The 24,034-nt window shown below is 39.6% G+C and overlaps 2 protein-coding genes and 1 pseudogene across 2 annotated transcripts; 1 reads left to right on the top strand and 2 right to left on the bottom strand.

The window, feature by feature from the left end:
* Positions 1–276: 276 nt before the first annotated feature.
* LOC131683937 (uncharacterized) lies at positions 277–17,811 on the bottom strand. The gene is made up of 3 exons (XM_058966349.1): positions 17,402–17,811; positions 954–1,372; positions 277–889 (listed from the first exon to the last, which is right to left on the bottom strand). Exons 1-3 carry the CDS (start codon positions 17,402–17,404, stop codon positions 520–522), a joined length of 792 nt encoding a protein of 263 aa, XP_058822332.1. The 5' UTR covers positions 17,405–17,811; the 3' UTR covers positions 277–519.
* A 156-nt stretch (positions 17,812–17,967) lies between these two features.
* LOC131683936 (putative Dol-P-Glc:Glc(2)Man(9)GlcNAc(2)-PP-Dol alpha-1,2-glucosyltransferase) lies at positions 17,968–19,721 on the top strand. Its single transcript, XM_058966348.1, has 4 exons — positions 17,968–18,251; positions 18,311–18,763; positions 18,817–19,005; positions 19,098–19,721. Exons 1-4 carry the CDS (start codon positions 18,096–18,098, stop codon positions 19,665–19,667), a joined length of 1,368 nt encoding a protein of 455 aa, XP_058822331.1. The 5' UTR covers positions 17,968–18,095; the 3' UTR covers positions 19,668–19,721.
* A 1,075-nt stretch (positions 19,722–20,796) lies between these two features.
* Positions 20,797–21,375, bottom strand: LOC131680594 (cytoplasmic aconitate hydratase-like; annotated as a pseudogene).
* Between the last annotated feature and the right edge of the window lie 2,659 nt (positions 21,376–24,034).

The following is a 24,034-nucleotide window of genomic DNA, read 5'->3' as shown; positions in this document are numbered from 1 at the left end:
TTCATTTTGTTAAATTGTGATGTGAGATTAATGTAATCAGGTGAAAAAGGTACGAATAAATTATGGGTTTTACGCGCCTTCGAAGTCTGCTTCCGAATTATTTCATGAAATGAGCTTTTTCCATCCAACAACATTTAATGTAGACCAACACGGGTCAGAAGAAAGATTAAAGAATAAATGAAATATGAGCTTTTAAACTAATAACGTTCACATGTATGAGTACATGGTTGGGGCAGGAATTTCTTAAAACACCCTCGTAGAAGAACTATAATTGTGCTACTTATTCAGCATTATGAGTGTTTAACATATGCATCCGAATGGCCATTCAATCTTCAAGATTAGCAATTGTAATTGCAAGTTTCTGTTTGCTCAATTTAGGAAATCTTCAAACCTTTCACAAACGATTAAGTAAGACAACCACTGAAGCACTACCGGGAATTACAAAGGTCATAGTTTTTATTTGATTCGAGTTTCAATTTCACAAACTGAAATACTGCTACCGAGCTGCTCGAGCTAGAATTACATCTCGAATACCTCAATCTTAATTGCCGAATCCAACTGCTGTTCCGTAGAATCATAATGCGCCGTAACGAATTCATCCATCGAAAAGTCGCAGTGAGATCTTTTCCGTGATTTCCTTGAGTTGTCCAAATCAGCCGCTCCCGTCTCCTTTCCCGGATAGTTCAGAAGGTTGTGTTTGAACTTGATATGAGCTGAAAAGTTGGATATTTTCCAGGCACCGGATTTGTCCCGTCGCATCATTGCCGTCAACTGATCACAGAAAGGGCATATAATTCGTGCCATGTCGCCGTTGCTATCCTGCTGTATTTCCACACCAACGTTGGCTAATTTCAAGCAAAAATCGACATGTTCCTTACTTCCGTCGCATCTGAAAACAAAAATCAGTTTCGTGAATTTCATAATAATTAAGCGATTCAGGTTCGAATACAAACTTTCTATCATAATAATCTCGAATTTTATTTCTAACTTCTTCTACGATTACAGTTTGCTCCAATTGAGATACAACAGGTTGTTGCTCGACCGGCTTTTGGACACCTGTTCTGGCTGGATTGTAGAAGCAATTGAAACCATACTGCTGTACTTTGGAAGCTATCAACTTCATCACGCAGCGCTCACCGGTCAGAAAACGAAATTCTTTGATATCACCCGGATAAGCCAACATCCGCGCCACTTCGTCCTCAGATTTCTGCAGCATAGCCGGAAATCGGCGGATATCCGCCTCCACTGCATCGATGGTCGGGTCATCCAGGTACTGTAGTCCACCGTGAACAAATTTTGTCCGGTCCAGTGCGGCTCGTACGGTTGCGGAAACTGGTCCCGTCACTTTCATCATTTCGTGCCAAAAATTGTCCTGTAAAGATAGTTAAGAATAAAGCTTCTTATTCGGATATGGGAAAATTCAAAATGTATGAATTTAATAACCCTAGAATGGACTGATTGATATGAAATTCTAATGCTTGAAAACATGTTATAACCATAAAAATTCAGCGATTGGATAGATAGAATCACACTTTGGTTGAACACCAAGAATAGGTACAGATAAGCTTCGCAACTTTTTGAAACACACTGAAACTGCTCTAACCTAGCTCAATCTCCTCGCCAACCAAGATCTTCAACCAACATCAGCCCTTCAGCAAGTGCAAATAAATCCAGTTCAGTCCGCCCGTGATTCAGAAACTCCTACAGAAGCATGTTGCCAGATGCATCACTGATAAAAATGCATCATATGTGTATCAATAAGCTCATCACTCTACGCACCCACAAACTGCCGAAAATATGTTGGCACACTAGCAGAAAAATAAATGTATTTATTCCAACGAAACTTTCAAAGGACACACACATCGCATCGTGTAGTGCTGAACTCAATCCAAAAACTCACCCACATTTCCAATTATCGCGTGTACACGAACCGAACCGATCGCATTTCCATAATCGTTCATGTTGCCACTGTTTTCAAACAAACCAGGAAGTACTACTAAAAATACTTGGCAAAATCTGTCACTACAAGTTTCTCATTTTGTCTGAAAACTGCAAAAATGTGTCTGTCCCTGCGTGTACATATAGTCTTAAATCCCACAGCAATGCGAAGAGCGCACGGCAAATCTTGCACACAGTAAGCAAACACGTGCAAATTCCACATGGTCCAACTGTGTCAATGCCACCACCGCCGAAACCACATAGTAGGCGCTATGGGCTTTCGGCAGTGGCGGCATCAACTCGCACACAGTTAAACAGTAGCAATGTAAACTTTGGATCCCTTTCCCAGCTGTCTGCCAAGTTTATCGTATTCTCCCCTCTCCGTTGTGTGACCCGAAACCCTGCATGTAAACGAATTATTGCACCGTTCGGACGATATATCCATGATGCTGCTCGTTTGGCATTCGAGCGACGACTGATGTAAAACGAACACACGGGTCCTGTATGAATAACCTTTCCGTATGTGATGAATTGCTGATATAGTCTCTTTGATAATAATAATGGGGTCGTTTCAAAATGTGAAGTCAGTAGACATCAGAAATCAATTATTAACGTTATGTAGAAAATCAAAATGGCAACTTTCAGTTTCCAGAAAAAAGAGAAAGCCATCATCTATATGGCGGATCATTTTAAACAACTTCAACGGAGCATAGTTTAATTAGAATATCTCAACCGTATCTGGAATGGCCAACCGGTTACATACTCTTGAAAAGCACCTTGATAATTTCTACTCCCAAGGGAGGAATAGGACCCCGAACCCTGAACGACTTCCACCCCATAAGCCTACTTCCGTACCCGGGAAGGTTACGGAACGGATGGTCAATAAACGCCTTATGACCTTCCTGGAGGAGAACCATCACCTGGACCAGCGCCTGTTTGCCATCCGCAAAGGAACGTGGACTGGAAACCATCTTGGTGCTTTTGGAGAGATACTTCGTCAAGCCTTAGCCAATGACCAACATGCTGACATCATCATTGTAGACATCGTAAAAGCATACAGCACGGTTAGCCGAGAGGAAGTTCTCTAACAGGGCCAACTGGGGAGTTACCGTAAATTTAAGCAGCTTCATAAGAGACTATCTCCACAACCGCACATTCCGTGTAGGAATCGGTGGTCCCAAGTGCTCCATCGCCCACTGCTGTGATTCACACCACATTGCCACCAGTCGATCAGTGAAACTAAATGGCACACTGATTCCCTTCCGTCAGGAACCGAAGGTACTCGGCATCACACTGAATGGCCGCCTCACCTTCATGCCGCACTTTCGATCTCTTACGAGATTACGAAAGCAGGAAACGTTTAATCCGGACCATCAGCTACCGGCATCCGACTTGGGACAGGAAACTGTCCTCAGCGTCGGAGGGGCTCTAATTCATAGCAAGATCTACTATAGAATCGAGATTACAAGCAACAACTGGGACGGTTTCATGACTGTATTGGCTCCTCTGTACAACAGCACGATTTGACTGGCTTCCAACATTATGCTCCGAAGTGCACTAAGAAATCTGGAGAGGACATCGAGCAACGACTGCGCCTTACTACAGTCCGCCCATAACATATTTTGAGAGTATACCGGTACGGAACATCCTCAGCTGTCTCGTCTTCATAGATCCCGGGACCACCTCTGCTACGAAGGTCGGCCGTGCACGAACACCAGCTTATTTAGATCACTTGGCGCTGGACCCGCCCCAGAGGTAGCCTGACCTAAGTTCTACCAGCTAATAAACGATCGGCTCACAAACCACGTCCAAGCTAGTCAACCGAGTTGCGGTGGGAATCTGAGGGATAGGTACAGACCACGCCTTCCGCCTCCCTCCAATTTGTTCCGTTTTCTCAGCAGAAGCCGCAGCCTTGCACTATCCAACAAAACAGATGAAATCCCGACCGTCATACTATCCGACTCCCTGTCGGTAATCACCACCCTAAAAACTAGTACATCCCGCCACCCGTACATACAGGCTACCGAGAACTACTGCGATTCGCTGACTACAATTTGTTGGGTTCCTGGTGATTGTAGGATCAGCGGAAAGGCCGATGAGGCCGATGCACTGACAGCGCGCGTGAGACGAGCCGTGAAACTGCTTACCAAATTGATACCCTTCTCGGATATAATCACGGAATTTCGGAGTACACCAAGGGAACATTTCACCACCCACTGGACGGTTACCCCCAGAAGATTAAAGAAGAGCTGACATGCACCCCAAAAGACTCGAGGAGAGGGCCCTCTCCCGATTGCGAACTGGTTACACAAAGATCACCCACGAACACACAATCACCAGGGTCGATCGACCAGTGTGCCCAATATGCCAAACAAACTTTGCTGTGGAACATTTCTTAATGAACTGTCCGGAATTCGCCAACCTGCGTACCCTCCACCGACTCCCACTCTCCATCAGGGATATCCTAGCAAATGATCCAGTGAGCAGCGGTCTACTACATGTGAGACTTCAGCTAACATGACGGTTCTCCACGTTTGGCTGCTAGAATTTCGTTTCTACACGCGACATTCATATAAGGATGAATCAATAGAATTAATCAAGACTGGCCGTCTTGCCCCACCAGTACACATATTTTTTAAACGCTTGCACTTATTTACTCGTATATAAACATACCTGTTATTTTCCACGAAGATGTCATTCAAGAGTTACATTATCGAAATAAAAGAAAAAATCCGTGAAAACATTGATTTTTTACTCGATAAACCTTAAAATCAGAGACGTAAAAATTACATCCGCTCGAAGATGCACTGCTATTATCAATGGTTTGCTTAAATTTTTCGCGTTTAAAAATATTCAAGGCCTACTGAGTACTTCATTATTCAAGGATATCCCTAAAAAGAGGGTACTCATATAATGCAATTGAACTTTATATGTTATATGCCTAAAATAACCATGTGTCCGTCTTACCCCACCTGTCCGTCTTACCCACAGTTCCTACGTAAATTGGTTTGAACAAAATAAAAATTGAATAAATAGCGGTTTTGACTTTTTTCATAAACATTACTATAACTTTGCGAATTTTCAACAGATTTGAAAAAAATCAAATGATTCTAAAAGTTGAAAGAATGGCCTTAAAACTCTATAACTATAAAGCGAAATTTCTATTTTTTTTTAAATGCGCTTATTTGGGAGAGTGAATGTTTAAAAATCGGGTTTTAGAGAATACCTCGAAATGGGGTGGAAATTGAAATGAAAAAAATATTTATAATACATTGGTAATGCGCAACGTTACTGTTACAGCAGTAATTGTGCGCTAATTATACTTGAGAGCCATTGCTTTGAAGAACTATAAAAAATAAACAAATCAACAATAACAATCAGCAAACATGAAAACGATTTTTTGTTCCGCTTCAAAATTAATTTAAATTAATTGAATAAATGATTAAAAACGATTATATAATACTAATTGTTACTTATGTAGTAAAACAATCAGTATTTAAACTGGTATTGTCACGAATCACATTTCCTCTGACAGTACGAAACCTGACGAAACACTAACGACAACCTTACACTGGGGTACAAATGTACTACACGCCATCTTTGACACCTGCTTCTACGAAGGCTATAAGCAAACTGGCTATACCACCTTTTCCTACTCTTACTAGGTACTCTAAATCGAATTATGGTTAGGGATCATCCATAAATGACGTAGCATTATATGGGGGAGGGGGGAGTTTTGTATTTTGTGATGATGTGTGACGACAGGGGGGTAGGGGGTCATGTCATGCTACGTAGCTTTTTTAAAGGGGAATAGAATAGATTTTTTTTAAAAAAATTACGGGAACAAGGGGGATAGAGTTACCGTTAAGCTACGTAATTACCACGGGGGTATTTAGAGGTTTGTGACGAAATGCTACGAGGGGGGAGGGGGGTGCTAAAAATCACTCAAAAAATGCTACGTCATTTATGGATCATCCCTTAGGGTCCCAGGTCGGAAAATGCCGAATTCTCGTCTTTACATGGCTCCAAAAAAGGCGTGGGGTACATTTGTACCCCAGTGCAACGTTCTAGGGTTAATAATTTGTGTACGAATCTTCGTGGAATTGCTCAGCTGATGCAAGTTTTAGGGAAACAACCCGATTTCAGTGGCATGTTAAAAACCGAAATAAAGAAACTGTTACATCCATTGACAAAGTTTTTAGAAATGCTGTTCCAGGGTTTGTAGAACTATCCAAGTCTTTTAAAGCATCCATGATCGTATGTATTTTTGCTTGGTTAACGGTAATGTTTCATAAACATTCTGAGAGAAATGAAAAGTATAAACGCTCTCCATCCGAGGTGTCATGATAGCGGTTCGAAGGGGTAGCTACAGGCATCTCAATTAGCACGGCGGATTGAAGCCTACATGTGATCGGTGCCTATTTCCCTGGCGGGGAAGAGAACACGACCGATCTGGACACAGTTTCGCCGAGGTATCTCAACACTTACCAGAAGAGCAGAACCTTTCTTCATAGTGGGTGACTGGAACTACTCGAGAACAAACAAGGCTGGAACAGTACTGTACCAGGAAGCAGCTAGCCGGAACTTCTTTATCCATTTTCCGGAATCCTTCACATACCATCCAGCAGGTCGGGGGCGTCTGTCCACATTGGACCTTGCCATTTCGAATAACCCGCTGAACATGACAAAGCCAATCATACTGAACAAACTGCCATCGGACCATCTCCCGGTAATGTTTGATGTCAGTCTTTCAACGCCAATCATCCAGACTATACCAAAGTTCCGATGCTACGCACGTGCGGACTGGCCTCGTTTCCAACGTGAGATTAAGTCTAAGTTAGACCTTTTAGACCCATCTGTCACAAATTTGTGCAACGAAACTGTGATTGACGCTGCTATTGAGTCCCTAACGATAACCGTACTGGACGCCTAAGGTATTGAGGTCCCTGAAGTACAGCAACGCTCCTATCAAATTGCGACGATTCCAGAGAACACCCGAAAATTGATCGCACTGCGAAACACACATCGGCGACAGTGATACAGGAAAAGAGATCCTATCCACAAGGACATCGTAGCGTCACTACACAGTAGGATTCGCGAGGATTGCGACCAGGCTAGCTTTAGCAGATTCAAGGAAACGCTGCGCACCCTAAACGACGACCGCGACACGCTGTGGAGAATCTCCAAGGCTCTGCAAAAGACGACCAAATATAATCCACCGTTGCATGAAGCTGATACAATTATCTCTTCCCCGTCAGAGAAAGCTGGGCAGCTGTTAGCCACGAACCTCGCACAAGTACAAAAAACTGCCTCGAAAGGCCCAAATTTTCCTCGCCAAAATATTCTCCGCTTGTATAAGACATAGCTACTTCCCGGTTAGCTGGAAACTCAGTAGTAATTGCCATTCCGAAACCAAACAAGGACCCCACTAACGGAAGCAACTACAGACCGATAAGTCTATTGTCCTAATTCAGTAAATTCTTGTACGAATCCTGAAATGCATCGAACAGCACCGTACTTGGAAACTACTCGAATTATCCCTGATGTGCAATTTGGCTTCAAACGAGGCACTCTACCAACCAGCTCACCCGGCTTGTGAAGGAGATTCGAGCTAGGCAAGTCTACTGGCATGGTGCTACTGGATGTCGAGATGCCATACGACTCAGTGTGGCAGGAAGCAATCTTGCACAAGATTCTTCTAGGAAACTTTGCCCTGTACCTTCTAAAATTCGTTCGCTCTTACTTGCTGAACCGCTACTATCACGTGACAGTCAACGGCCACTTATCGGACAGACACAAAATATCATTTGGTGTCCCGCAAGGTGCTGTTCTGAGCCCTACACACTACAATATCTTCACCGCCAACCTGGTGATGCTTGACGATATCCAGTACTTCCTATTCGCCGACGATACTGGATTCATCGCAGCGGATTCCGAGACAGCTATAGAAGTCGCCAAACTGCAAGCAGCCCAAAACGCCATCGAAGCTACTAGAGAAAATGGACGATAAAGACCAACGATGATAAACCACAGGCAATCTGCTTTATATGAAAACGAAGCCCGCAGAAACTTTCTTATAACGAGATTTGCGTGTGGGAACGCCGAGTTCCATGGTCAGACGACATGAAAAATTTGGGATTAATTTTCAACCGGAAACTAACCTTCAAATCAATGATTGGCTCCAGCAAGTACTCCCGAAATTTTGGATGGGCTGCGTAAATTCTGCAAACCCTTTGCTGGTAAACTTGGCCACGAAGCCTGTGATATTAGCATAAGAGATTTTACCCTTCCTCTAACTATCCCCATTCTGTTTTGCTATTTCGAGGGTTTATTGTTGAAATTTTCCTTTCATAAAAACACCAGTAAACTATAACAAACGAACTAAAAAACTGTTGAAAGGTAATTTTTATCTCAGCAAGAAATTATTGTACCCACGTAGTAATGCTAAAACAAAAAGAATAAAATTAAAATAAATAGTCACGGTAAAGATAGATACGTCTACCTTTATCAGGACGCATGTTAGTGAACTCGGGTGATTCGTAGTTATTCTGCCTAAGCTCGACCCTCATTAACAGAAGACAAAGATTAAGCCCGTACGATATTAAGCCTGTTCTAATGACCCTGCCACTTCTAGTTTTCCGATCTGTTTACTTCACATCCTTGCTCTCGTTTGAGTACTATGGCTCTAAGTTTCAAAACTTTCCCTTCCCAGTAATCTCTAGCTAATTGAATGTCGTTAAAATGTAAAAAAAAAATTAAAATAAAAAATAATCCGATTTTAAAATAATTCTTATGTAATTAAAGAAGTTTTTGGAAATGTTTTTATATTGTGATAAGTTTTTGCGTTGTACTCTGCTACCGCGATGTCAATTGCATGGTTCCATAAATCACATAGCTTTAAAAAGTTTGTTAAGTTATCATCGCTGTTATATTTTTTCGCAAATTTTATGTGCTTCTAGTTTCCGATTTTATAAAACTTTTAATTTTATCTGTTGAACGCATTTACTTTGAGTTATAGTGAGGTTTTCTTCTTTCCAATGGTATACCGTCGTAACTTAAATAATACTTTGTACAAGACGCTAAAGACGCATTCCAGCGTTAGGGGACAACGTTTGCACGCATTATGCAACTGTTAACAGCTTGTCGTTTGAAAAATCCTACGATGTACGCTCAAAACACTTAATTGAATACTTTAAAAGTCCTAACACAACGTTAATGTTATGGGTTCGATACTTTTCAGGTTGTCATTTCATTCTGAGAGGTGAAAATGTCGCGTTAGGGGACAACAGAGCAAAATATTGATTTTCCAACCTACACTTGTATTTGATCAACGATAGTCACAGAACAATACTGTATACTTAGATTTTCGTGCTTTCATGAAATTTTTTTCACGACCGTTGCAAACGCTGCGTTAGGGGACAACACCAAAATGAACACAAACGGTCGCATATGAAGTGTTGTCCCCTAACGCGACCGAAGTGTTTGTTGAAGCTCAAACAAAGCGAAGTATATTACCTCTAGACATGTAAATAACTCAAAACAAAGATTTGAAATGCCAAACTAGATGTATTTCTAGTTTCACCTTCATGTGTATTTGACAAATGTTATTTAGAAATCAAATTAATATGGATTGACAACAGGCCACACCGCATACCACAGTGTGGCCCGGTATAGAAGAGATTGTAGACAACAATCGCCACTTTCTAATGGTTCAAAAAAGGTGGTTTCAAGTAGTTTTGGTTAGTTGAATACATTATTGACATCTGAAAATATACTAAATAAAATTAACTGTTTATTAGGGCGACTCAACAATTTTTATTTTGTTGGCCAAATAAGTTTTTGCAAGCGATTTTAATGCACTGACTTTGTTTTTTGACATTATAAAATCTTGAAAATAAAATTGACTGTTGATTAGGGCAGATCAAAAAACGTCATTAGGGTGGTTCAATATTCATTTTCTTGTTGCGTTAAAAATAAACAAATGTGACACTGAAGCAACTCAGCAAAGGTAAGACTGTCACACGATTGTACTCTGTCAAGCAGTTATGATATTTACATATTGTATATAATGTTGCGAAAAACCAGTAATACGGTTGAACTAAAGATTTCGAAATAGAATATCGCCCTTCCAGTTCAACCTCTGGTATTTGTTCAACCGTTTCTACTCATGGATCTGCAAGAAGACAGAAGAAGGAAAGACGCAGCTTTTGGAAAATTTAGATATATTTCAGTATAAAAAAATTGTTGAAAATCTGCACACAATTGCGGTCTTATGGGTCAGCTGGTCGGCTTGTCACTGAATTATCTAAATGATAGAAAACTGGAGAATTTCGAGAAATTGTATCTTTTATTTGCGAATTCTGAGAAATGCGTATCCTCGATAAAATTTTGACTTTAACGTGCTATAAAAACATTAAAAAGCGACAGTGGCGTAGCCAAGGGGGGGGGGGGGTGGTTTGGGGGTTAAAACCCCCTCCAAACCAAAATATTTGAATTGAAGAAAAAAAGTTTGATGCTGACTAGTTTATTAAATATTCAAATAATAATTTTGGAAGTTTATTATCTATTCATTACATTGAGAACCTAACGATTTAAACGTTATGGACTAAATTGTGAGAATGGGATCTTGTAACTAATATTTTAGTGAGGATCCTATAGTTGATAAATCATGTAAATATCCAACAAAATAGCTCAATGAAAACGCCTACATAGAAACTGATGCAAAATGGCGTTTTACGCTTGTCTCTAACAGGTCAGAATCGGTTTTATATGCATTTATATAAAGTGCCACCAGCTGAGATCGATATGATGTACATTTTGGTATCGAATTGAATGGCGCCAAGATTCCATAATTTGGAAACCATCAGCTTTAGTATTTAGCAGCATAATTTTGTTTAGGACTGGTGGTATCCAACGGGGAAAAACGATCGGAAATGGTGAGTGAAGCTAAGCAATCATGTGAAAAAAAATTCCCCCCAGAGGCGAGACTCGAACTCGCAACCTTAGAGACTCCGGCCCAATGCACTAACCCTTATGCTATCCCTGGGTATGGCGACATCACAGAAAGAACATATGATTATCCCACTGGCGACGGTGATCGTACCCTGCCTGCAAAGCGAGAATCACACACAACGGCAGCTGATCACCCCAACACATTTGATCTATTTAATTTCCCCGCTAGATACCAAGGCCCGGGTTTTTATTATCGTGTGATGTCTAATTTTAGTTCATTACCCATCGTGCTTCGGTGGGTGACAGAGCTAATGAAGACTGTCGATTTCTGGTCCCTTGCCCAGTGAACAGAGGTAATCATATGTTCTTTCTGGGATGTCGCCATACCCAGGGATAGCATAAGGGTTAGTGCATTGGGCCGGAGTCTCAAAGGTTGCGAGTTCGAGTCTCGCTTCTGGGGGGAATTTGTTTCACATGATTGCTTAGCTTCACTCACCATTTCCGATCGTTTTTCCCCGTTGGATACCACCAGTCCTAAATAAGGTATTGGCACTTAAGTCAAAAGACAAAAAAATTTTGAATTATTAGTATAATTTTGTTGATTAATTTTTCTAGTTGGATGCATTACTAATTCCAATCAAATTTAGTATCTTCAGCAAAGTTTTTAAGAATGTTATTGCAAATAGCTTGGTTGAAAATATGAATGCAACCCGTATTTGTGCATTATAGGCCATATTGCACTACGAATTCCCTTACTAACGGTTATAGGCGGCAACAAAGAATTTGGGAGAACACCTTGTAGATGACGTTTACTATCCTAGTATGCAAAAGTGACTTCAACGCCACTTTGGTCAAATTTAACTTTTTCGTATTTTTATGTTCACTACGAAAATTCGCATCTTTCAGTGTAAACGACTCAAATGAAAATAAAAAATTACCTGTTAAAATGCGAAAAGCAAAGTGGCGAAAGCATGCTTTTACCCGCACCCACAGTGGGACGAGCCCGGACTTAAGTCCGTATATGAAGGTTATGCGATATTCCCACTAGTATTTTTCTCGTATTAGCTGAGCCATCAGAGACATTTTCGCGAGATTTTAGGTGATTTGAACGTAAAATGGATTTTTGACAGCTTTTTGAAGGTCATAACTCAAGTGTTTTTTGCATTATTTGACCATAGGAACTACATACGATTATTTTCATTTTTCAAAAAAACGGTTGATTTTATGCATTGCATTACTTCACCAAAATTATCCATGTGATAAAATTACATCGTAAAATCGCCAAAAATTAGTCACTAGTTGGTTTAGTTAGTGTTTAGATAACTGTTTGTCATGATTTTTTATTGAATTCGAACTTCTAATGCGATAACAACAACGACGCCCGTGAATGCCCGCGATCACACTATACTCATTCGAAAGCTTTTAATTTTCTCTTTAAAATGAGTCTATGCTAGTTTTGCGAAAACTTGCGATAAGCAGTCAAAATTAAAAAAAAACTGTCAATGGAGACGCATGGTTATTAGTGATATTGAATTTGAATAATCACTTTATAGCTAGTGACATGACTAATGACATTAATACATACACAACTTTCAAATAGCATTGAGAGCATGATCTACAAGGGTTTTACTAGTGATCAAGAATAAGAAACCGATTGGGAAGTTTGGTTTTTAGGTGGTAAAGGTATTAAGAATGTTTAAAAATCAGTAAATATTCTCAACCATCTGAAATATGTCAAAATGTTTCTGGAACTATTTTTGCTAACTTATGCAATAACTGTCAAATTGAGTGAACACAGTTGAGTTCTAGTTATTTGGTGAGACTATTTTGATCCGAGTTTGCATAGCACTGATATAGCTTAAGGGTATGCGATATTATCCATGTAAAATAAGACCATTTTTAATTTTTACGCGAAAAAAGGGGTTTGGATTTTTTATTTAAGATATGAAATAAGAAATCTAAGTAACTTAAAACACACCTGTGAAAAAAAATCTTGTTGATTAGTGAATGTAAATCAACATTCCACTAAGACGCTCAAAATGTTTGTTTTGGAAATGAATGAAAATGTAGTTTTCATGTCAAGTAACCCAATAATGAATTAAACGTCCCAAAATTAGTCTAACACATCTTATTTGATCCTTAAAAACAAAATAGTCATTTCTAAAACCCCATAATGAGATGACAATCAATTCGTTTCAATGTGGAAAATAAATTTCAAATTTACTATTGAAAAAAATCATTACAAAAGACAATATATTTACTTTTGAGCCACTCTAATAAGTAGTAAAGTTAATTTCTATTTTCATAACCAAAATAGCGCACAAAAATTTCTTTAAAAAAATTTTGAACCTTCACAACAAAATAATTATTTTTGAGCCACCCTAATGTATAATGAATTTTTTTTACAAGTGTTCATATAAAAAACGATTTAGCACACGAAAATTAACATACACAAATTTTAAGAACGATTTCGAAAAAAAAAATTTTTTTGGGGCACCCTAATGAATGGTAAATGTTTATTTTTAAAATGTTTTAATATCAAAAACGAATTCAGCGCACCAAAATTACATAAAAACGTCCTATTTGAACCGATGCGGTAAAGTTTGGACTTTAGTCCACCTTTTGTTCTAAGTCGTGCCACTGTGGCACCATGCATGATTTGAAAATTGATTTCCTGAAAAATATGCTGGATGGCGTTTACGTCACCTTTGCATTCATGGGCAGTTCAGTAATGTGATTAATCGGTAATTAGTTTCAAAAATCCCGCTTAACACCATTTTTATAGATGGGACATACTACTCCCTACTTCCTATACTTCGGTGAAATCTCCTCCTTCCAGATCTTCAAAAGCACCCAGTGGAGTGCTCTAGCCAATTCCTCTGCTCTGTGTTTGAATAGCTCACATGACAGTTGATCATTGCCAGCGGTTCAACCGTCCTATTTTTTCATGAATCTTAGGTAGATCCAGAATCTGCCGTCGATTGCGCGCGTCTCCAAGCTGATTCTTGCAATACTCTTGTCGTCTACTGTTTCGCTATTTAGGTGTTCGTCATAATATACTAATCAATCGTGAGAATTTCTGCACATTATTTATAAAGTGTACAGACTACCCTGTGCGATAACCGGTTTATACAATGCCCCCGGCGGATGTTTATGTCACATATGACAAGCTTAACATTCTGCCATAGACAGCTATCATAGACATGCTCCAGCTGCGCATAAAATGCATCTTTCTCGGCTTCGTGAGGTCAGTGCACATTGATAATGGCCTTTGATCCACACTACACACATCCTTTCGCTGATCGTCTGCCACTTGATCATGCGTTGGCGCATTTTGCCCAGCTTTTGTGCCGTCGCTCGATCCCCGCATTTCCACACCTTCTGCCCCGTCTATCAAAGCTCCTTAAATGCTACGGTTTCGAAGTTGCGAGATTTCAGCTCATGCTTTTGTTAGTAAAGTGGTGTTTTTGGCCACTCGTTGAACTTGACCTAACCTGTCTCGTAGTCCGCCACCCAACATAACTGACACCTGCGACAGGTATTTAGTTCTGCCTACGGTATGGTTATAGCGCCCATGCCCGCTCACACCGTCCCATTTCGCTATTACTGCAGATCACGGTAGTACCCAGTCGATCGCGGCCTACAGATTAAATGTCATAAATAGACCCGCCAACATTTTTGAAAAATCTAAGATTTTCGTCAAAACCCCCTCCAAACCAAATTTCTGGCTACGCCACTGAAAAGCGGTGTTAAACTACGATGTTTGGTTCAGGTAGAAGAAAATCAATTTCGAAAAGACAAACCGTGGTTTGTTCCAAGTGGTCAATAATTATAAACTGTGAATTTCTCCACGGTGATTTAGTTGGAACAGTAAATCTCCGCCATCTTTTTATTTGTTCTGCTCACAAGCCCAATACGTTGGACAAATTCGATCAAAAATGTCCATTTTCACTTAAAAGATGCAAATTTTCAAAAATTTCACAAAACTTTGGTTTTAAACTGTGAAGTCCCGTTCCATTTTTTTCAAAAATTCCTTCACGGTGATTTAGTAGGATCCCGAAATCCCTGCCATCTATTTATTTGTGCTGCTACCAAGCCTAGTTCGATGGGAATTTTTTTTCAATCGTAGGGCATTATAGTAAAATTTTCGATTTTCGAAACATTTTTTCAAAAATTTCCAAGTCATTGGACCTAAAAAAAATTATAATTTGTTCTCAGCGGTTTTCGTTTGTTTTGAGATTAGATGCTGATGTTTCATGCTATTTTTAGATATATTTCGACAAAAAAAATTCGACTTTCAACATTTCATGTACTCCCTTTGGATTTTTTCTTATATTATGAAAACAATATTCAAACGCCGCACCCCCTTAATCATGTCCGATTGCGCTAAAAACTTGCATAGATTACTTTTTCGATGTAATAAGCATTTTATGTAAGACTTTATGCGAAAATTTAAGATGACCATTTTTTATTGATATCTTGTCTCTTGAACACCCCTAGTTCTCCATACAAACTTTGGTTTTAAACTGTGAAGCCCGGTTCCATTTTTTTTTTAAATTTCTTCACCAGGGGTTTCCTGGGACCCAAAACTTTCGCCATTTTTTTTCGTTCTGCTCCCCGATCGTGTGTTGAGCAGTGTTATCCCGTCAATTTGAAAGAATATTTAGGGAGGACAAGTGAGTGTTATTCCCTATGATCAAATTCTTCCGTGCGCTCTCATACTTGTTTGGCATATTGCGTTCCATTCCATATCTTTGAACCCTGTTCTGAAATTGTTGATTTATCCTTAGATAGTTTATCCATTGATAGATGTAATAAAAACTCGATTATTTTGCTATATTATAAGGTAGGCCTTCCCCTTAATGGCATAACCCCCCCCCCCCCACCCTCTCTTTCTCCCCCCCCCCCCCTTTGGCCACTCATACCACTACATGGCTGCGCTATTTCTGAAATAGGTTGCTTATATCATTTATGTCTATATCCTGTTCTGTGGGCTCCCAAAGTATCTCTGCAGAAGGATTTACCGTAATGTAACGGAAAGCGTTAGGGGATAACACTTCAGTGCACCCCTATGAAAAAACGATTTTAAAGTTTGTTATATACAAATAGCACATTTTTAGGAAGGTATTGATGAGTACTAATAGCTTCTGAAAATTTTTCATAGATATCGGGCATTGTTTTCGTGAAAAATTTTAAAAACATGATTTTTGCGTTAGGGGCCAACGCAAAAATGGTCAATTCACTCAAAAAATCTGCGTCCAAAGATGAAATCTTTGTACAATATGTATACAATAAAATGGCATTTAAGATTACTCCAAATTAATTTTATTACGAACGTACCGGTGTGGTACGGGAAAATATATTCAATTATTAAAAACGAGTCTTAAATGTATTACTGGTTTTTATTGACGAGCGTCATCAAATTCTTTTAAAAAATTTCTATATATCTATAATTTTGGGAGCCTTAAAGCTATACCAACATATTTCAGAACAACTTTTACTTATATTAGCAGATTTATTTTCATGAGGTAAGCGATACAAGTGCGTGGAATGTGTCTAAAGCAGCTTCAACAATTCCTTTGATCTTTAAAATCATGTGCCAGTTTATATATTTAAACGTTTACCTCAAGCTTTCATAAGTAACAGGCTGACAGTCAAATACCTGTTCAAACTCACTGTCTTCAGGTATATTGACATACAAGAATATAGTAAACTGAATGACAGTCATCAACCCGTCCAACTGGATCCAACGATTTAACATTCCTTTTGAAGTTAGACGTGACCAGAAATTTTACACCTCTTCATTGTAGTACACAGTCAACCAGAAGATCCCATAAAACATAAAATGTACCCTATGAAATTCAAATCTTAAGCGATACTATGATCTTTTGGCTTCAGCGCGAGGGCAAACGTGCTAGGACTACGTATTGACAATATTATAATAGCTTCCGAATTTATTAATAGTCAAATTGAACTGCTATTGAATTTCATTTAGATCGAAGTACGACTTTTCGTAAATACAGAAGTGTCGTGGAAATCTCTTCTAGCAACTTTGAATGCCTTGACCGCAATGCGGCCAAAAGTCAGTGAGTAGAAAATCTTAACGTAATGACTAGGAAAAATGTGTTGAACTACTGATCTAGCTCATTGGGGATCAAGGACAGTGTTTTGGCCAGTGGCTTGATTGATTATTGTACAGTGTAAGTCGTACTGAAGAATTCTTTCTCACAGTGTTCTTAAATATGAGCTGCAACGTACTCTAAAGTGTACCGCAAAGCAATTTCCCAATCAAACAAATGTAGAAATTTATTCGTATTAGCATGTGCAATCGAGCTTGTCTCCAGAAACATTCAAAGCGACTCTTTCTTCGCTATATAGCTCAAATTTAGCAAGAAGGGTCCCTCGTTAAATTAAAAAGAAGTGCTTGTTTGATATTTAATTCTTGAACTGTACATCAACGGAAATACAGCTGCAGGATGCTCTTACCCCTCTAGCCTCTACAATTACTTACCATCTTTGATATTTCACCTCGTGATTTAAAACGTCTCTCCACTCAATTGAACCATACAATCATATCTAAGGATAGTTGATTCTTTTACAGCTCCGCACTATTTTACTCCTCGGACAAACTATTTCGATAACACTTCTTTGCAAAACGCAAATTATTAACCGGCGTCTTGTTGATGATTATATACATTGGATAGAAAACAGACTGAAAATATAACAAATCGCTGTCATTGATGCACATTCACCACAACCTATCTAATTTCGGGTTAAATACAAAACTTTCAACTTTCTCCTCTAAGGAGAATTTTAGTGAATACTTCAGTTATTGATATCGTAAATCAGAATAAGAAAAAACTTCTTAAATTTAGACTTTTAACCCAGTATCTTGAGCATCCGAGATAAAATTGTAAACTGACTCCCATTTCTACCCGTAAACAAGTTGAGAATACACCAATACTATCGAGAATCCGTCCAATATGCTTACCTTCTATTTTCGTTTACCTATAACCGCGCTGCTAGGAAATGAAACGTAAACAAGTAAGCCGTCAGCACAGCAGTCAATGTGTTGTTTTACCGCGTGCAAACTGGGATGTGCCAGTGCCAGCAGTCATATTCCCACCATCAACGGAATGGTATAACAAATTCTGATCGTTAATATGTAATCCAACCGAACGTAATTAACAGTGATTCTGTTCAAAATGCAAATACAGTACTATTTCTTGGCATTCCTCGCCGTTTACTCGTTTGTTACGCTGCTACTGTTTCATTATGTGTATCAAACATCGCAACAGATCGTAGATGAAGAGTTCCATTTGCGTCAGGGAAAGCATTTCTGTCAAGGCAGATTCCACATCGTAAGATTGATCCGTTTTAATGTAAACAAAAAAAATAAAACTTCTATTCATCCTTCCAGTGGGACCCAAAAATCACTACATTCCCGGGCCTATACCTGGTCTCTGCTTTGTTTCTTAGCCCGTTCAAGGCATGCTCGGTGTATGCACTTCGTCTCACCTCGGTAGTTGCATCCATTGTCAATGCCTACTTCATTTTCGTCATTCGAAAGACTGTAGCCGGAAAACGAACAGATGCCCGAGTGCTGCTCGAATCGGTATCGCTGGCCACACTACCTCCGTTGTACTTTTTCTCCCACCTGTACTACACGGATGTCCTGTCCGTCACAATGGTGCTGATGATGGTCTACTTTGGCCTAAAAGAGAAACACAATTTGGCCGCTTTGCTGGCATTTCTGGCCGTGCTGATGCGTCAGACCAATATCGTGTGGGTTGTGTTTTTCCTGGGTTGGCAGGTTTCGGATTTGGCCATGAGATTGTGTCTACCAAACGCTGGTCATCGCTATAAACTAAAGGTACATTTCGAATTAAATAGAGCTATAAAATAAATAATTTCGAATTATTTCAGGACCTTTTCGACACTATAAGAATACTTTTGACGACACCTCGTTTGCTTTATCGGGTTCTAATTCGGTCGTGCTTTTTCTATTTTGGATTCATTCTGAATTTACTCGCATTTATGGTATTTCTGTACTGGAATGGATCGATCGTAGTTGGAGATAAAACCGCTCACGTCGCAGCTGTGCATTTACCTCAGGTTTGTATTATTTGAGATCGAGCAAAACATTCCGATCAAACTCAGCTACCAAAAATCAAAACAAACTAAAACACGGACCTCTCCCGTTCCAGATTTTCTATTTCTCCTTATTCTTTGCTACATTTAGCAGTTCAGTGATTTTCACCATGATCCGACGGATGGTTCGTTTCGCAAGCAAAAAGTGGTACATCACGGTGATCGGATTGGCCCTTTTTATCTGGGTTATTCAGCAGAACACTATAGTCCATCCCTACCTGCTAGCCGACAATCGGCACTACACTTTTTACATATGGAATCGTTTCTTCGGCCGCTGGTGGTTCGCGCGCTACCTACCTATTCCGTTCTACTACGGTGTCGTTGTTCTGCTAGGATTTCTATTGTTTGCACAGCATAACGGCCAACAACCGCCAGTTGGTTTCAGTATACTATGGGTGGTGGCTTCCCTTGGTTCGGTAGCTCTTCAGCAATTGATTGAAGTTCGATATTTTATTCTACCTTTTCTGGTGCTAAGATTGATCCAAAGTAACGTTCGGCCCTCGAAAAAATTGCTAGCCATGGAAGTGGCGTTAAACATTGCGATCAATGGATTGATATTCTACGTATTTTTCACCAAAGAATTCTACTGGAACGACTACGAAGAAGCGCAGCGTGTGATATGGTGAAATGGATTCTCATTGCCGTTTTAACAACTGTAAATATAGGTAACTGAAAGAATACATATTTTTTCATTCGACATTCAGAAAGAAATCAATTTACTTTCTACTTCTGCCCGGGTCAGCACTACAATCGAGCAAAGTGAACGATAAATATAGCAGCTTAATTTTACGCTATACGATCTAATCTTCGTGAGATGGAATATTTTCTGAAGGTGAAAATTGTTCCTTCATACAGTTCCATCACGTACGCCACATCACTTTTAACTATATGCTTTGTAAAACAGGTTCCTGCTGAAGGGTATGCATGACAACCGATTTCCAACTCATCTACGAAACTCAAATCCACAGTCCAGTGTTCAATTCCATTACCTGCACCACAAACAGATCCTCAGCCTACCTTATTCAGCGAGCAAGTTAATTCCAATCACGGTGAGAAGGAATCACATCTGATCGCGAGCACGAGGTTTAACGATACTGTCTGAAACGCTTACGTCACTATTATGTTTAAAAAAATCTGAAAAATAATTCTAGAAATCATTCAAAGACCCCCAAAAATAATATTTAAGTAAATTTTTGATAAGCTTTGCGGTCAAACCTGTCATTTTTTAAGATTTCGATGGACCGCCAGTAACCTAGAACTACAAATGCAAGATGTTTGGCTCCAATTTTAGCAACACTTTGTACTTCGACATTTCTCATAGCGTAGCAGATTTCAACTGCCGGGTTACGAAATCCGTTGTCAGCAAGGTTGTCAGTTAATACACCTCGACATTCTCAGCATCCCGAGGGACTACTCTCAAGCCCTATTCGTGTCGAACTTGTTGTCTGTTAGAGTGGATTGCTCTACTATCCTCGAGCACTTGGATCTTCAAGCCCGCATTCGAGCTCTACCTTTCAGGAGAACCAGTTATGATCGCCCTAGTGCTGCTACCGAATTTTCAATAGTATTGCTAGTGCAGTCGACTTCCACTGTTTCCACTTGACGAAGAAAACGATGAAACATAAGTTTTTATCTCTTTTTAAATGTACCAAGTTCAAGTAATAATTTGGAACCAAAGAGCCCGTTGGTATGCAAAAAAACAAAACATTAGTAAAAATCTTTTAAGTTATTGAATTATTCAAAAATCTTTATTATTCAATATAATATCCTCAAAATTACAATGACCCAATTTGTTCGTAAAACAAGTATATTCCCAACCACTCGTACACTCGTACTAATCATGTAGTTCAAGATGCCGCCGTTGTGGAAATACTGTAAACCTTCATCGATATCGAATCGCACGACCACCTGGAACTTGACTCCACCGTCCGTTTCCACGGTAATGTTATCATGCGGTTTCACATTATCTAGAAGGGCAATATTGAACAACTCTTGCTCGGTAAGCCCGATAGTATCAGTCCTCAAGATACTGCAGTGGAATGATACCCACGCCCGGCCAAATTGGACCGGAGAATGCGCTCATACGATTCGGCAATGACATCCCTGATGCCTAGCAAGTACGAAACCTTTGCGGTCCAGTCACAACTTGAGCCACTGCTACAGTCTTTCCCGACGATGTTAATCAGTAGCGTACCTTCTTGTGTGTACCGCTCGAAATCGTCCATTTCTTCGCCTTTGGGAATAAATAGTGTCAGGATTGAATTACCAGATGTTGCTAAATGTTCCTCGAGCCATGAGAACATTATTTCCACGCCTTTTCTTTTCTGCATTCATCGCGGTATCGGTTTGAATAGAAGTTTTCGCTGGGACCACACTCCACAACCCGTAACTCCGCAACCGGAAGGCGGATCGAAATAAAATATAATAACAGTTTTTTGAGGACGCAACACCATTCGTTTGAGACTAAGTTTGGTCAAATCGGTCAAGCCATCTCCAGACAGAGCCATAGAATGCGGTTCGCCAGGGTTCAGTAACGTCTGGCTCAAATGGCACGTTCCCCATGCTTATCGGAGATTTTAGTCCAGAATAAACAACGACAAAGACTTCAAATTTCAACCAAAATAGCGAAAATAATTGTTTATTTTTTCTGTTAGTTTTCTTAGTTTCATAGGAACAAGGGGAACGGAAATGTGATCATGGACAGTAAAACAGGCCACCTTTTTAAAGCTGCAGCAAAGATCGTTGAGTAAGCTAGATCATATATCATCGAGAAGATAAGTCCATATCCTACCATGAATATTGGAATCGCTTCGATGCCGGGAGGTTTTCCGCAATATCACAAAGTTGCCGATTCCCAACCCAGCCCCAACCAATCTTGCACTGAGTTAAATAAGTTGAATCTCTGGTTGACATGTTAGATGGCATTTTTGGTGTTCCTGGAAGCGCTGCAAACTCTTCATTGCTTCTCAATTGTCTAAGACCAGGTGCTGTTTACTTCGGATTTGTGGCAGAGCTTTCTTTTGCTGGAATATTTGGTGGCTTTTCAAGAGAGAAAACATATTGTTACAAATACGCATTTGCTTGTAATTAGTACAATACTGCATGCATAACGCGCGGCACAAAAAAAAACCGATAATGCAGACAATCCTTATCGAAGAAGACGCAAAGCAGTCTCTCCCGGTGCGATTGTCACTCAAAATTTTCGTTCTCTGGCGCAAGGGGTTATTGAAACAGCCAGTCCCGTCCTTTAGTTGCTCAACGCAAGCCAAACTCAAATCAATAACCACACCAGCCATTTCAACTTTGTGAGCGGGCATGTAAACGCGTTAGCTCTTTATGAATATATTCTCGTCAACAAACGCCATTTGTTTGCTTTAGAGAAAATATCATAATTCTGAGCTTATCTAGACGAACTTTCGAGATATCTGGCACAGCTGAATAATTCTGCGTCTTGCGGAATATTAGAATACTTCGCGGACTATCTTTGATCCGAAAGAAGATCGGATATGGTCGAACCCAGTTCTATGTATTTGATTTTAAATGGAATCTCGGGTTCTTTGGCGACGTATCTTGTTCGACATCCATTGTAGGATCATTTGGGTCAATTCAGGAGTCAATTTATGTACGGCCTTGAGCCAGACGCAAAGTGAAAACTAAAGAATCGGAAGGATGAGACAGAAATCGTAGAGGACATAATTTGAAGAACAATCTGAATTTGATAGTAAAGGAATAACGTGGCAATCTCCCAAGTAACAATTCAGGTTTTATGGTACTTTATGGTCGCTTTTAAAACGTAGAAAACACTTGTAGTGTGCTATAAGACTTCAAATGTTAGTAGGTCTACCTTCACACGATATAAGGCTTGATGCAACCTATTTTATTAAAAACTGGAACGAAGAATATGTGAAAAACTTTATCAGCAATAGATCATAAAAGCATCTTTGTTTCATTTGCTTGTGCAAAAAGATGAGTGGCTGCAGTCTGGAATATAACCGAAATGCTGTGACGATACGATATGCACCGTACTCGACAATCCACAAATCAGTTCCCAAACGACAGTCCAACATGAATTAAGTAGGGAGTAGGTGTGCCATTTCCACATACACAAATTATTGTTTGAAGGTCGAACTGAAAGAGAAAACCAAAGTAAACACCAAAGAAGCACAAAAAAGAGAGAAGCCAAAGGACCACGCTACAGCTGTCTCGCCAAGAAACGGATGTGACTGTTATTCTGAATTTGGATACTACCGACGGGGCTTCCGGAACCGATGATGGTAGCCAATGTAGCCAAAGAGACTTTGAACGGCTGTTAGTGACCTAGTTAGAATCCAAGCAATTGCGGTTACATTTTTTTTTAAAATCACCTTTTTACATTCATCGCAGAATTCGTTAAAATCGTACTCATCATCCTGTAATTCCGTAATCAGAAGTTGGACCCATTAGAAATTCAATAACATCGGATGGGAACGTTGTACCTTTTTCACAAACTTAGAAAATCGGTTCAGCTATCCCTGAGAAAAGTGAGTGAGATTTTTGGTCATATACACACACAGACGCACATACACACACATTTGCCGCTTGACGAACTCGGTTAAAAAGTCGATTTTCGCCTTTTACCTTTTCTTGAGAAAGGAGAAATCGAAATATTGCGAAATAGTTCACGTGAAAAATTCATCACCATGCCCAGTTGTATGAAATTGGAAATGATTAAGGATATCTTCTAAATATCACAAGCATCCAATATAGGAACCAGTTCTCAAATCCATGAATAATATTTCATGATTTTGTGAACCATTTCATGAACATTAAAGATCTGTCGTGAATATTCTACTAGGAATCATGAACCAGTTCACGAATACATTAACAATATTTTTTGATTTTGTGAACTATTTCACGGGCACGCATAGTTAGGCGTGACTATTAAACTAGAAATTATGAAATAGTTCACGTTTCCATGAATAAGATTTCATGATTCTGTGAACTATTCCGCGAG

Source organism: Topomyia yanbarensis, chromosome 2 (assembly GCF_030247195.1).
Source record: "Topomyia yanbarensis strain Yona2022 chromosome 2, ASM3024719v1, whole genome shotgun sequence".
Lineage (NCBI taxonomy): Eukaryota > Metazoa > Arthropoda > Insecta > Diptera > Culicidae > Topomyia > Topomyia yanbarensis.
The sequence above is the reverse complement of the archived record's forward strand: the minus strand, read 5'-3'. Positions and strand labels throughout refer to the sequence as shown.

Excerpts from the sequence above, each read along its gene's own strand:
- LOC131683937 (XM_058966349.1), bottom strand. Across the intron at positions 890-953 it reads CGAGATTATTATGATAGAAA|ATGCGACGGAAGTAAGGAAC; the intron begins GTTTGTATTCGA and ends TTTTGTTTTCAG.
- LOC131683936 (XM_058966348.1), top strand. The coding sequence starts at position 18,096 with ATGCAAATACAGTACTATTTCTTGGCATTCCTCGCCGTTTACTCGTTT. Across the intron at positions 18,252-18,310 it reads GTCAAGGCAGATTCCACATC|TGGGACCCAAAAATCACTAC; the intron begins GTAAGATTGATC and ends TCATCCTTCCAG. Across the intron at positions 18,764-18,816 it reads GTCATCGCTATAAACTAAAG|GACCTTTTCGACACTATAAG; the intron begins GTACATTTCGAA and ends GAATTATTTCAG.